This window comes from Euleptes europaea, chromosome 8, assembly GCF_029931775.1.
Source record: "Euleptes europaea isolate rEulEur1 chromosome 8, rEulEur1.hap1, whole genome shotgun sequence".
NCBI lineage: Eukaryota > Metazoa > Chordata > Lepidosauria > Squamata > Sphaerodactylidae > Euleptes > Euleptes europaea.
Genome location: NC_079319.1, coordinates 57,217,909 through 57,232,406, shown reverse-complemented (window position 1 = coordinate 57,232,406; position 14,498 = coordinate 57,217,909). Strand labels below are relative to the sequence as shown.

General features: G+C 39.6%; 1 protein-coding gene across 2 annotated transcripts in view; it reads right to left on the bottom strand.

Annotated features, from left to right (window-relative positions):
- Positions 1-14,498, bottom strand: part of RAB31 (RAB31, member RAS oncogene family) — a 156,533-nt gene that overhangs the window by 105,749 nt on the left and 36,286 nt on the right. For both annotated transcript variants that reach the window (XM_056854870.1, XM_056854871.1), the window contains exons 4-7: positions 12,351-12,422; positions 9,338-9,444; positions 4,965-5,074; positions 1,032-1,226 (exon numbers count right to left, since the gene is read on the bottom strand). In XM_056854870.1, the coding sequence (XP_056710848.1) occupies positions 1,129-1,226; positions 4,965-5,074; positions 9,338-9,444; positions 12,351-12,422 (387 nt within the window). In that variant the 3' untranslated portion in view covers positions 1,032-1,128. The remainder of the gene's footprint in view (positions 1-1,031; positions 1,227-4,964; positions 5,075-9,337; positions 9,445-12,350; positions 12,423-14,498) is intronic.

Genomic DNA, 14,498 nt, shown 5'->3' with positions numbered 1-14,498 from the left:
TCAGTGCTCCTGTGGTCAATAATAAAACTGTGGCCTAACTTTCCCCACAACCTGGTGAGGTGATCCTTTCTACTCGGTCTCTCTCCCCACTCACCCCTGAGTCCGCAATTGTTGTATTTGCAATCCAATGTTTTTGCCTCTTCAAATATTGAAAACAAACCAACAATGGCTTCAACCTAAATTACTGGAGTTTTATTATTTGTTTTTCCATTTACTAGATTCATCAATTTTATCCATTTTGTGCTCAATGTGCTACCCAATATACCTTTTAAAAAGTTGCTCTGAAAAGAAAGCTGAAGAAAATCAAAACCTGGTAAGAAAGAAGAGAAAACAGTACACCTCTTTCAGTTAGTTCAAATATTATGCACTATATTTCCATACTATAACTGTTCTAGTTCCAAATCAGGGTATGGTCATACAAAACTAAGCGAATATAGTATAAAATTTAGCATGTATGTACCATGCCAACCTATTTTGAGACAAAAGGCTTATACAGTCACTTCTGGACAATGCATTCCAATAATCCAAGAAAATTATTTAGACCAGGGGTCCCCAACATGTTGCCTCTGGGTGCCATGGTGCCCGCGGACACCTTTTATGGTACCTCCTATGGTTTTTAGGAAGTGGGTGGGGCCAGGTAGGGCTTTTACCCAGCAAGGCTTCTGACTGACTATTGGAGATTTGATTGGCTGTGCAGATTTCTTTTGTAAAAATGTTGGTTTGACAGCAGCTGCCACAACACAAGGATCCACCCTATGTTACTGAAGTTAAGCTGTGGCGATCATTTTGTGGCTGGCTAAGCCTCCTGTGGCAGCCATTTTGTGTTGGCCATTTTGTTGCTGCACCTGCCATGCCATGCCAGAATTCCAAATTTGCCCACAGGATCAAAAAGGTTGGGGACCCCTGATTTAAGATGTTTGTTACAGTACTGGATTGTCCATATTAATTTTGCAGAACTCATTTGGAGACCTTTCTACTATCATTCCTTGTACTTTTATTAATTGATAACACTGAAATGACTGCTTTTAAACAAGGTACTTGGTCACTGAGTTTCTGAAGTCTGTTACTCAATAAATTACCAAATGATGCCATTTTATTTTCAAGTAAATCAAACCCAATCAGGCTGGTTTAACAGCACCGCCTAGTTGTCTGTGCAGTCTGCTTCCCAAGTTTGATTGTTCCACTATTGCCATTTTCATGAGTTTCCAAGGGAGGGATCTGTCGACCTGGAAAAAAGCAATTCAAAACTTGGCATGCTGTAGGATTCCTGTTCTCTTACTCGAAAGAAGCACCCTTTTTGGACAGGGAAGGTACAATCAGAACACTCCTCTGCTCATAAAAAAGGAATGTCCCTAGCTCAAATTCTGTGTATACATAAAGGTCACCAGACCAGTAGAAACATTTAACCTCATGAAAACGATAGAAATCACATCACTGTACATGCTTAGAGGACAGCCAGATTACATCCGCTAGCCCTGGCCCTGACTTCTGCATGTTCAACCTAGTATCTACAGTGACCCCTACACATATTTACTTTTTATTTTTTTATTTATGTATTTCTAGCCTGCCCTCCCCCGGCCAGGCCAGGTTACAACATTAAAATTTCCGATATAACAATAAACAATAAAATATATGAAACCATAAAACAACCCAATTAATTTAAAAGATGGTTGCCATATGTAAGTGCTTACTGTAGCAGACGAGGCCAACCATAATATATAATTGGTTCGGCTATCCACCCTCAAATAGATCATAAACTGAGGGTGGGGAGTAGGCTCCTCCATGTGATTGGGAATGCTGGAAAAAGCATGCATCTACAGGCATAGGATGTGTATAAAGGGCTGAAGATCATAAATAAAACAGCTGAGGACAAATATGGGTAACACTGTTTTACCCCAAAAACATTATATTCCTCAAAAAAAAATTTCTAAGATTCTACCAGACAGAATCTGACCTGACCATTGACAGTGGTAACACTTTGAGCAGAAATCTTCCAGTATATCTTAATTCATGGGTATGAGGAAGAAGGCTAAAAAGTATACCAGATTTAGGTTTCTTAGGATAAAAGGATAACAGATAAAAAACAAGAACTTGAACTTGATACAGTAACAAAGTAGAAGTCAGTAAAGCTAAGCACCAACCAGAATGACATCTGCTCTGCTGACTACCTCAGATACTATCATATTCTGAACTAGCTGAACATTCCCCACAGCAGAGACTACCTAGCATGCACAGCAGAACTTGTTCATAGGATCCAACAAAGGTGGTGGGCATTCTATTTATTTAAATTTCACTTATATCCTGCATGACTCCTAGACCATTTACCATCTAGGCAGCTAACAAGGCCAGACTTGCTTAGCTTCAGCCACAGGACTGCATTACATGCCATTTGATTACTATCCAGGCGGTTTGTAAAAAAGTGCTTTTAATGCTATTTCCCTCACTTGCAAGGAGAAAGCTCTCCTTGCTTCAGGCAGGCGGGGGAAGCTTCACTTAGACCCACACCGCCAGGCTTGGCAGGGTAGATCTTAACGAAGCCCCCACCCCCGTGGGAGTCCTGGGAAGGCAGGCTGGGGAGCTTCAGTTAGATCCATGCTGCCAAGCTTCCCCCACCCACCTTCCCCCGCCCAAACTGAAGCTTCCCCCACCCACCTTCCCGGGAGTCCCGGGAAGGTGGGTGGGTGGGGAGCACTTTGTTAAGATCGACGTTGAATTTTTTGGGTGTTTTTCGGGTTCGGGTTTACTGAACCTGAAATTTTTTGAAAAATCCAGAAACCCCAGATTTTCCAAAAAAGTTCGGGTTAATAAACCCGAACCCCAAAAATACAAAAAAAAAAAAAAATCAGTGTGGTTCTTAACAAAGCACTCCCTGCCCGCCTTCCTGGGACTCCTGGGAGGGTGGGCAGGGGAATCCACATTGATTTTTTTCGGTATTTTTCAGGTTTGGGTTTATTAACCCGCAAATTTTTGAAAAATAGTTTCTGGGTTTTTCGAAGGTTTTCAGGTTCAATAAACCCGAACCCGAAAAATACCGTGGGGGGGGGGAATCGGTGCACACCCCTATACCGGAAACTCAGCAAACAAACTGAAGTTACAGTCTGTTGCAAGGAAGAAAGAAAGCAAGTCATCTGCTTCATCCCTTACTGTAACCTGGCCCAAAGTGCTCAATTACCACACCACTGCTTGCATCTAACCACCTGGGTCCCTGGTTTCAGGAAGTATGATATAGCAGCCTTGTTTAAGCTAAGTAAATATGGGTCTGATCAGTGACTGGAATCCCCTCCCAATAATGGCATATAAGTCACCTTGAATCCCCTCCCAATAATGGCATATAAGCCACCTTGAGTTCCATGAACAAAGAAAGGTGGAATATAAATGCAAACAATCGATAACTAATACTCCAAGTGACTTCTAGATTAACAGAGGCAAGAAAAGCTGGTGGCCCACAAAAAATTGTGTATGTGAGGGGCAGAACAACATGAAAATCCCATCTCACCAAAGAATCTACAAGTTTGAGCATGGTATTTCTCCCTCTCTTCTTTTTCTCCTTTTAACTGCTCTAATATCTTGTGAGTATATTCAGTCATCATCAAGCCATACTTACCTGGCAGAGGAGATACTTTGATCAAGCCATTTTGGTGATGGTGGGAAATTTCTCCCCCCCCCCCCCCGGTAAATTTACAGTCAAAGAATAAGGCAAAAGAGGGTAATATGATGGGCTTTTGTGTAACAGGGTCCCCCCCCCCCCGCCGAGTAAACATTTTTGAGATTAAAGTTATCCTATCGCAGTGGTTCCCAAACTGTGAAACTTAAAAGTAGGTTGGAACTCCAGTAGGTCTGCAGAAAATATAGTTGCCAGTTCGATTTAATGGCAAACTGTGGCTTGCCAGAATAAAAAAGTCAGGGAGGGATTCTGAATGCATGTGGGAAAGAGGGTATGGGGGCATGAACCTGCTAGAACTAGAATACTGAGTTTGTGTGTGGGAAACCATCGTTAGCTATAAAGCTTACTGGGTAGCCTTGGGAAGGCACAGTTTCTTAGCTTAGTTTACCTCATAAGACTGGTATGAAGCTGAGATGCCACTCTGAAGTCCTTGAAGGGTGTGTGATATATATGTTTCAAATATCATAATAAATAACTAACCCATATTTCAGCCCAAGGAAAATGTAGGCAACTATTTTTAGTTGCTATATCAATGTCATTAAGGATTACATCCATAAATGTGCTCACACATATTGAATTATCTCTTCTCAGCAGTTGACTAAAAATAATGCAATATTGGTGGATTTACTTAGAAGCAGTACAGTAAAATGTAAAAAAGCAGCAGCTGCAAATCCTTCACAGCAAGTTCCTATCTGTAAGATCGGCTAGTGCAGAACTGAATGGATGGGAAAGTTGTGATAGCTCTCATTGCCGAAGGCTTAAGAAGATGATAGATCACAGCTCGCATTGATGGCTCAATAAATCCTTTCCAGAATATGGAGGTTAGCCTTGATAGCCTTTAGGTCCTTTTACAGTTTTCCAGTTCACTGATGTTATGGAAGTATATGGTTATATTACATATCCTTCAGGCTTTGCTTGGGTATTCATAATTAGACTATTATCCAAAATAGTGCAGATGAGACTAACAGATGGTGTCCTCCAATGTTATGATTGCATTGGATATTGTAAAACTCTTATGTTGTCTATTTCAATTTCATGGCTTCATAAAGAACATATTCTCGTTGACTGTGTGTATGTGTGCTTATGTGTTGTTATTGTACTGTTAAATATTTATACACACACACGTTAATGTTATTTTAAAGTTTAAATGTTTTGATGCTTGATGTTTGGGTCAAAAGGAGGCATATAAATGTTTTAAATAAATAAAATAAACAACTCCAATTCCATTGTATACTTTCCATGAGAAAGTTGCAATTAGATAGAACCCTGCCAAACCCACCAGAATTCTAACTTTACTTACTGATTCCTTGAAAGAGTTCTTCAACGTTAATTGCATTTTTTGCACTGGTCTCAACAACAATTGCGCTTATAGACTCCGCATATTCTTTGGCATCTTTCATAGGGACTTCCCTAAAACAAAGCTAGAAGTTAAATTGCTGTGCATGCAAATATAGCAATCAGGAAGTCTTTGCTCAAGTTATACCCAGAATTGTAACACCACTGATGTTTTACTGCTGTATAATCACTTGCTTCCCAAATTATTTAAACCTGTGATTGGTACCAAACTTGTCCTCCCAAAACTCATGGTAGGAGAAGGAAGATTAGACAGTAGAATTCGGAGGCAACACTTTGAAGATATAAAGGAATACTAAATTGCTGGAAAATATTTGACAAATGGGATTAACATCCTGTTGAATACTTGAAACCACAGAGCCTAATCCAATGTTCTGTACTGCTTTGGCAACACAGAAACAATGTTAGGCACTACTGTGTTACCTGGGAATAGAGACGTAAAATTTCTGGAAATTTTGCAGCCATGGGAAAAAAACAAGGTTGTTTGTTTGGTTTGGTTTTTTGGAAAAAGGCACAAATTTCAGGAACAACTGAAATATGTATTCAATACTTGCCTTCCTATCAAATTTAAACTTATGTTATTGATTGAACAACATAAAATGCATCATTTATAACTTAGCATATAAAATTGGCATATTATAGGGTTTAAAAGTATAAATATCGAAAGTACACCTAATATTTCAGAAAGAGCTGCAAATTACTGCACTCAATGCTACCATAGCTCATGTATCTTCGATTTTTGCCATCTGTGAGGCAGGAAAGGAATTAAAGTTGAGAGTAGAAAACCAATTTTGTAGCAAACAAAATTTTATTTGGACAGAATTATTAGGACAGAAACTCTCCCACAGAGTCCCAATAGGTAGAATTCCCAGTGTGTTCGGATATTAAGTTAAACTTTAAAACACTCAAAATACTGAACTCTTTAATAATGTATTATCATTAAACATAATGTAGCATATTAATGGTTACAAAAATTATTTACAGTTAAACAAAAAAATTAAAATATTGTCTACACGTTTGTCTTCCGTGCTCCCCCAAACTGGAAAATTCCATTGGAAAAACTGAGAGAGTCCTTGGACTTTTACAAGCTGTATATATGGACTGAGTGAGATGCTTTGTAAGATGAGGTTTTTTGGCGCAATCTTAAGGAGTTGGGGCAGGCTCAAGAACAGCACAACCACACTGCCTCCTGAGCGGCTTCTTGGCATGACGAAGCAAGCCAAAAATATACTTTCTTGTAAACCCCGTGAAACTGCTCCATTGAGTTTCACGGGGCTACACCTCACTTTTTGCAGGCGTAACTTCATGCCGGCAAAAGGGGGCATTCCCAGGGTGAAAGGACTCAGGGCGCTGACTAAAGTCAGCCCTGCCCTAGGAACAACCCCTTTGGTGCTGGTGCGAGCCCTTGCACCGGGGAAACACTGCTGCCGCAGAAGACCAGCGCCCATGCGTGGCACTGCGAGCTCCCCAGCACCAGCATAAGTAGCTCTGCGCCAACGTTAATGCCAATTTAGACTATGCACATAGAACTAACGCTGGCGCAGGGATCGCACTGGCTCCAAACCTCTTTCGCACACCCCTTCAGGCTGCTCTGCCTGTCACTTAAAAAGAGGAAATATTTCATAGGACACTGAAGTAATAAATCTAAATTGACTAAATCAGCCAAATGGAGGGAACCAAAAGTATTTCATTCATGCTGCTTTGCCAACATACATCCCATTTATGGACAGCACCTTTCTGCTTGACATTCCAGATATGCAGGAAGTAGATTGTTGCCTACAAATGCTTAAGTCATAGCCACCAAATGTGTTCCCAAGATAGAACAGCTTCTTATATTAGTGTTATTTTTAAAGATAACCTGGGAGACTAATTGTCCAAAGAAGTATATTAGCATACAACTCTTTCAGAAAGGCAGTAAGGGGACCACAGTCAAACTATATTATACTATATCCTTTGTCCCAGGCTTTAGAAGGCCCAGTTATCAAGAATATTCTAGCTGGACAGAAGTCTACTGAGGTATGTTAATCAGGGAATGTCTTAATGGGTGTACTACAAATGGATACTTATTTTGACTACTAATAATCCTTTTTTATTTATTTAATTTATTTAAACATTTTATGCTGTCTTTCCACCCAATTTATGCTCCCCAAGGCAGCAAAAAACCAAACCATTGAAACAGATTTTTAAAAATACATATTATAAAAACAGTTAAAAGCAACAATTAAACAAAAGACATAAACAGGAAGGAGGATCAGTGAGGGAATGCCAAACGAAACAGATAAGTCTTCATCTGCTGGCAGAAGACTATGATTGAGGGAGACAGATGAACCTCTTCAAAAAAGATAGAATGTATACTTCTGAGATCTCTATATATTTGGAGAGAGTGGACAGGGAAACGTTTTTCTCCCTCTCCCATAATACTAAGACGCGAGGTCATCTGTTGAAGCTAGAGGGTGACAGATTCAAAACAGATAAAAGGAAGTATTTTTTCACACAACGCATAGTTAAATCGTGGAACTCCCTGCCCCAAGATGTGGTGATGGCTGCCAACTTGGAAGGCTTTAAGAGGGGAGTGGACATTTTCATGGAGGAGAGGGCTATCCAAGACTACTAGTCATGATGTATACCTATTCTCTCCAGAACCAGAGGAGCATGTGTATTATATTAGGTGCTATGGAACCCAGGCAGGAGAATGCTGCTGTAGTTTTCTTGTTTGTGGGCTTCCTAGAAGCACCTGGTTGGCCACTGTGTGAACAGACTGCTGGACTTGATGGGCCTTGGTCTGATTCAGCAGGTCCTTTCTTATGTTCTTTTTTCCCAGGAATTCATTCTAAAAGAAGGTCAGCTGACCGCCTAGTGGCCCCATATTTCTGCTCCATAAAGAATCCAAGTTTACAGATTCTGGGTAACCTGCTTGCACACACAGATCATCCAGAATGTGAGTTCCTAATGCTGAGTGCTGAACATTCACATTGCAGGACTAAGATTTTTATCCAATCACCCAAAGTAGAGAAAAAAAGTCCACAACTAGTTTTGCGGGTTCAGCTTTACAGTGAATTACCTGTTTAGACATCCACCTTAGTCTTATCATTTTATTCCATCAGTTTTTACAATGGATTCCTAGAGCTGCAAACGATGTACAAAAGCCAACTCAAATATGGAAGAGAATAGCATTGTGGTCCTGAACAGAATTATACCTTTCTAAGTTGACTGGTATAACTCTGACTAAGATTGCACTGTCACACACACCACTTTGGCCTTAGAAACTACAAGCAAATAAGCAGGGATAAAAATGGCCAGGTGAAACAGTCACCTTACAGATGGGAGACCTGGCCCGGTGCAAAAATCTAGCTAGCACTCAATCACTCAAGGGGCACAGGCCTTGTTTTCTGTGAAGATCACATTCAAAATATGGATCTTCCTTAATACAATAAGTTGGTACTGGTCACCACATAATATCTCACAATTGTCAGACAGTATCCAATTTGACAAGCATTTGAAAAACAAAAGGCAAATCTCTTCTAGTGACTAATACACGCTTGTGTCCTGTACAAAGGGGTCAGAATTCTCAACATTGTTTAGGAGACTCTAATTACCCAATATTTGTAAAAGTGTGAAATTAGTTGCGTCTGGAATCTTTACATTCATGTAACAATGTGACTGTAATGCTATATTCTGAAGCATTCGTCATTGATTCGATAGCCCTTCAGCCAGGGAATTTCTGGCTTTGCAAAGGGCATGCAAATTATATAATACTGTGGTAAACTGCTGGTTTAGTGTGGTCTAGATTAGTGGAATGTGTCAATTTAATGACAGTAACAGCACAGCTATTTTTCAAAAAAACAATTCACTTACAAAACATTGCCATACTTGCAATATGATTTCAACTACAATTAACAAATCTCGCTCAATGGACTATAAACAGGGTTTCAAGAGGCTTCCCCAAACTGTGCTGTGAAACACTATCTGACTTGAGGTAATGATGGCCAGTCACTACAAAAGTAAAACAAGAAGTACAAATCAAGATAAATTGTTCTACTACCTTGGTAAGACCTTCTGTCAATGCAGTCATGAGGCAGTGCAATCCTAAGCAGAGTTATACCCTTCTAAATTAATTGAAATTAACAGGTGTACCTCTCCTTAAGTTGGCACTATTACAATGCATTCCTATCTACACTTACTGTTACAGTAAGACTTACATCTAAGTAAACTTGCAAAGGCTCATACTATTACAACGTCAGGTGTCTCTTTTGCACCTGCTTATTATGGAATAAAGCAGGGGAGAACAAGCAATTTGAAGAAATAACATCAATACATTACCTAATATCAGAAAGATCACATTTGTTTCCCGCAATGGCCATTACAATATTTTCAGGACCATGTTCTTTTAGTTCTTTTACCCATTTCTTCAGTGTGTGAAATGAATCCTAAATTAAACATACAAGGCAATATGAAAAATATTTCAGAATTAATACACTGCTTTTTTTTTTTTAAAACCAACAGTAGAATGTAAATATACTAAAACCTTTAATGGTACCAGCATTCCAAAGTACCAAACAAGATAAGGTATTGGTTCTTGTAAGTTATCCGGGCTGTGTGACTGTGGTCTTGGTATTTTGTTTCCTGACGTTTCGCCAGCAGCTGTGGCAGATAAGGTATGGTAAATGCCATTACCAGCATGAGTTGGTTGGATTAACAAGCACTAGTTAAGGTAACCACAACTGAAATCAACACCAGATTTATTTTTGAGAGAACTGCAAGGGTGGTTTATCATAAAACTTTTTGTACTGTAGTACAGAAACAATAAATCTACATACCGCAGAGGTTGTGAAGGACACACACATATATATATATAATTCACCACTTGCTCTTTTAACATATGTAGAAGTTGCAAGTGGTAAACAACCAGTCCCGTTTCACCATATTTTAACAGAACTCACTATCTCACAGCTGAGGTAACATTAATTTTATACTTGAGCACATTGCCCATGCAGTTCAAAGAAAATTGACACATTATCTCATGATGGAATGCCCCTTCTTTAATCATAACCGAGATAAATGGATTACCCCCATATTGGTGAGTATTCCTGATCCCATAACAAGAGACAAAATAATTCCCTTTTTGCTGATGGATAGAGATCCAAATATAACATTGGCCATGGCCAAATATCTCTCCATCATATTTTCCAAGAAATAACTGCTCAGGACCTATGGGTCATAGGAGCAAAGAAGGAAAGGATACTTGAGTTCAAAATGTTGGCCGAGAAGCCATCTTAATTATTTGTGGATTACTGGTGTTTTGACCTGGATGGCCCAGGCTAGCCTGATCTCGTCAGATCTCAGAAGCTAAGCAGGGTCAGCCCTGGTTAGTATTTGGATGGGAGACCACCAAGGAATACCAGGGTTGCTGTGCAGAGGAAAGCACTGGCAAACCACCTCTGTTAGTCTTTTGCCATGAAAACCCCAAAAGGGGTCGCCATAAGTCGGCTGCGACTTGACGGCACTTTACACACACTGGTGTTTTACCCTTCATGCCACATGCAAAACTTATTTATTTGAACACATAACCTACCCCATTCCAAAAGCTCAGACCAAGCAGCAATTGATTTGCAAGCATATATACAAAACATATTTTTTAAAACCAATCAGAGCAGATATTGTGGATAAACCCAATTTGCATGTGGCACAAAAGACTGTTTCTTAGTAATATCACACTTTTCCCACTAGGGTTACCTGGTCCCTTTTCACCACTGGTGGAAGGTTTTGGGGGCGAAGCCTGAGGAGGGCGGGGTTTGAGGAGAGGAGGGACATCAATGCCATAGAGTCCAATTGCCAAAGCGGCCATTTTCTCCAAGGGAACTGATCTCTATTGACTAGAGATCAGTTGTAATAGCAGGAGATCTCCAGATAGTACCTGGAGGCTGGCAACCCTATCCCCACCCCTCCCAGTATTTGCATGGTGCACACAATGCCATACTTGAAAAAAACTATTAGATGTTTTTAAACATGCTTTGATTACAACCTGAGAAGATTCAAAAGCAGTGTGTGATGTAGCGCTGGGGATGGCTGTTTTTAAAAAGCGCAATATCCTACTAGAGTAATCTTAGCCCTTTTCAGATGTTATTTAGTATGACGAAATCTCAGTCTGGTAAAGGTTCTGGGTTTGTGCACGTCTTTCCTCCATGGTGTCAGTGTGGACAGAAAGCAAGAGGTTTCTCTGACCAGACTTCTTGTGCGCTCCTGTAGCAGCTTTGGAGATTGTGGGCTTTGTAAAAACTGTGTTTTGTTCAAATGTTAAGTACCCATTTAGTGAGCTGCTGAAATCAGTGCGATTCTTGGCACTAGATACTAGCACAAGTTTTCATGCAAATAAATTACTCCACAGTTTCCATCAAGATCACTGAAATTGTGCAGGAAAACAATAAGTGCAATATTTCATTATGCTCCAATTAATTGTGCCAACGCATGAGCTAAAACTAAATATGTGATTCAATTTGCTGGGAATGTAAATTGTAGGCTACCTATTTTACCCATTCATTAAATACATATCCAGTCATATAGCCTTATCCGATGAATTTCTTGTTAAAATCCAGAAAACATCATTTGATTATGATCTATTTTCCCCATTTTTATATCTAGGATAGTTGTGCAACTGTTGATGTTCTTTCACTAATATGAGTACGTTGTTTTCTCTTTCCCAGATGGATATTGGACCTTTTGGACTGGCAGAGTCATGCCAATTACAGTAGTTAAGATATTCTTGTTGCTGTTCCAGAGAGGAATTCTCCTAGAATTCTAACAATATGGTTGATTTTCCACGTATCATCATCAAATAACATTTACTATTAGAAAATTAGCTACTTATAACAGTTTTATTCCATCCAAACTATAGATAGCATCTATAAAAACTATAATCCAGTATAGAATTAACTGTGCAAAATCTCAATAGGACTTCACTATGCTTTAATGAAAAATCACAATCCAGTGCATGGTAAACGGCATTAATTTTTCCTTCCGGTCATACTTTATGGTTCATACTTGTATGGTTCAGAGAAAAAAGCTTTTAATAAAGACTAGAAAACCAATGAACATATGATCCACCAATCTTTGCTTTGACTACTTAACCCTAATAGTAAAATACTGGCAGACTACAAAGCGAGAAGCCACACAATGATTGGTTGAATAATCTTTGAATTGATGAGATAGCAATCCTAAACAGATTTAGTCAGAATCCTACTCAAGATTGTTACTTACTCTTGGGGAAGTGCTGTTAGGATTGCACTGTGAGTATGCTACATACTAACGATAAGACAAAAGTGATTGGATATCTTACCTGTTTGGTAATATCATAAACAATAACAGCTGCTGCTGACCCACGATAATACATCGGTGCCAATGAATGAAACTATGAAAAATTGAATACAAAAACATTATGAGACCACCAGGGTCATCTAGTCCAACCTCCTGCACAGTGAAGGAAATTCACAACTACCTCCCCCCCCACACACCCTCAATGACCCCTACGCTATGCCCAGAGGATGGGAAAAAAACCCTCTAGGATCCCTGGCCAATCTGGCCTGGGGGGAAATTGCTTCCTGATCCCAAAGTGGCAATCTGCATTACCCTGGGCATGTAAGAAAGGGCCACAAGAGCCAAACGCTGACACAACCCTTCCTGCCCTCTCTCTCATGATTTGCCTAAATTCACAGAATCAGCATTGCTGACAGATGGCCATCTAGCCTCTGCTTAAAAACCTCCAAAGGAGAGCCCACCACCTCCCGAGGAAGCCTGTTCCACTGAGGAACCGCTCTAGCTGTCAAGAAATTCTAATGTTTAGCCAAAAACTCTTTTGATTTAATTTCAACCCATTGGTTCTGATCCGACCTTCTGGGGCAACAGAAAACAACTCCGAACCATCCTCTATATGACAGCCCTTTAAGTACTTGAAGATGGTTATCATATCACCTCTCAGTTGTCTCCTCTCCAGGCTAAACGTACCGATCTCCTTCAACCTTTCCTCACAGGACTTGGTCCCCAGACCCCTCACCATCTTTGTTGATTACATTATGCTATTTAATCTTATTTTCTTATTGCTACATTAAGCAAAAACTATTAAAAATTAAAATATCTATTACATTTGACTTTATCTACTGAGTTAGAATCACTAACACAACTTTGTGATTGATCTGCGACAAAGTTTTGTTCTAGAAGTTCATTCTGTACTACATTCTGTGTTTCCAGAACACTGGGCCAAAAGAGACATTAACTCTGATTATGTGTGGTGAAATACAGACATATCTCTCAACAACGGATCTTGAAGAGCACCCTAAAATACATGGATCTTAAAGACCATTCTCAAAATACAGAATAGCATGGAACATAAAACCCTGAAAGGCCAAACTCAATGAGGAACACTATTATTTTGTACTTAACCATGTTTATAAAATGGCTATACACAGCTGAATCTTTGCAGATACGAGATCAGTTATATTGAGCAAAATAATATATCATTCCATGCATACAAATAATTACATACTTGATCCTCAAGCCTGGGCCACTCCTTAGACATGCTTTTTATGAAAATAACCAGATACATTTTGAAAAAGAAATATGTTTGTTTCATGATATCCATCACTACGGTCCCCAAACCACCTTATTCCCACCAGCTTTCCCTTTTCAATTCCCTTCTCTCTCCACTCCCATAAGCCAGTTGCCATCCAATAATTCCCTCTGCATTTAGTATATATAATAGTTTCCCAAGCATAAAACCCAAAATTTACTGGCCACTATTTTAAGTTGGTCAAATTGATCCAAATTTATTTTGTCTAGAGTTCAAAACCTTCCTAGTTAAAACCTATGTCTGCTGATCTAGCTATGTAAAATTTCTTTGTCAATCTCCAAGTTTCCAGGTTCTAGGATATGCCAGTGATATTAGTGTTTGATAGAAGAATCTTCCCTTTCCTGCCAAACTATCCTTGAGTCATGATTTTGAGGGAGATTCTGTGGACCTATTTAATATATAATATTAAATATTATAATATTAATAGGTCTACAGTCTCCCTCAAAATCATGATTCAACTGCTCTCACTTTCCTACACCTCAGGTGTCAATCCCTTCTTTACATAGTCTACATCTCACTGGCTATGTAGTTAGTTCCCTCACTGGGGAAAAAAGTCTTTTTACCCGCTTCAAGGGAGCAGTTGTCAGGTACAGAGGTGGATGGCAGGTAAGACAAGATAGAAAATTCAACGTCAAGTCAAAGGCCAGAAAGCCAAAAGGCCAGAGACAGGGTGCATAAGTCACAGCAGAAATGTGGCCAGGATCAGTCCAAGTAGTCAGGGTTCTTCAGGGCAATCCAGGACAAGAATCAGGATCAGCAGAACTAGCACAGTATGCACAAATTGCTCAGAATGATGGGCCCAGCCTAGAGGCAGCAGCTGTATATCTCCAGGCTACATCTCATCAGATGTACTTGTCTATC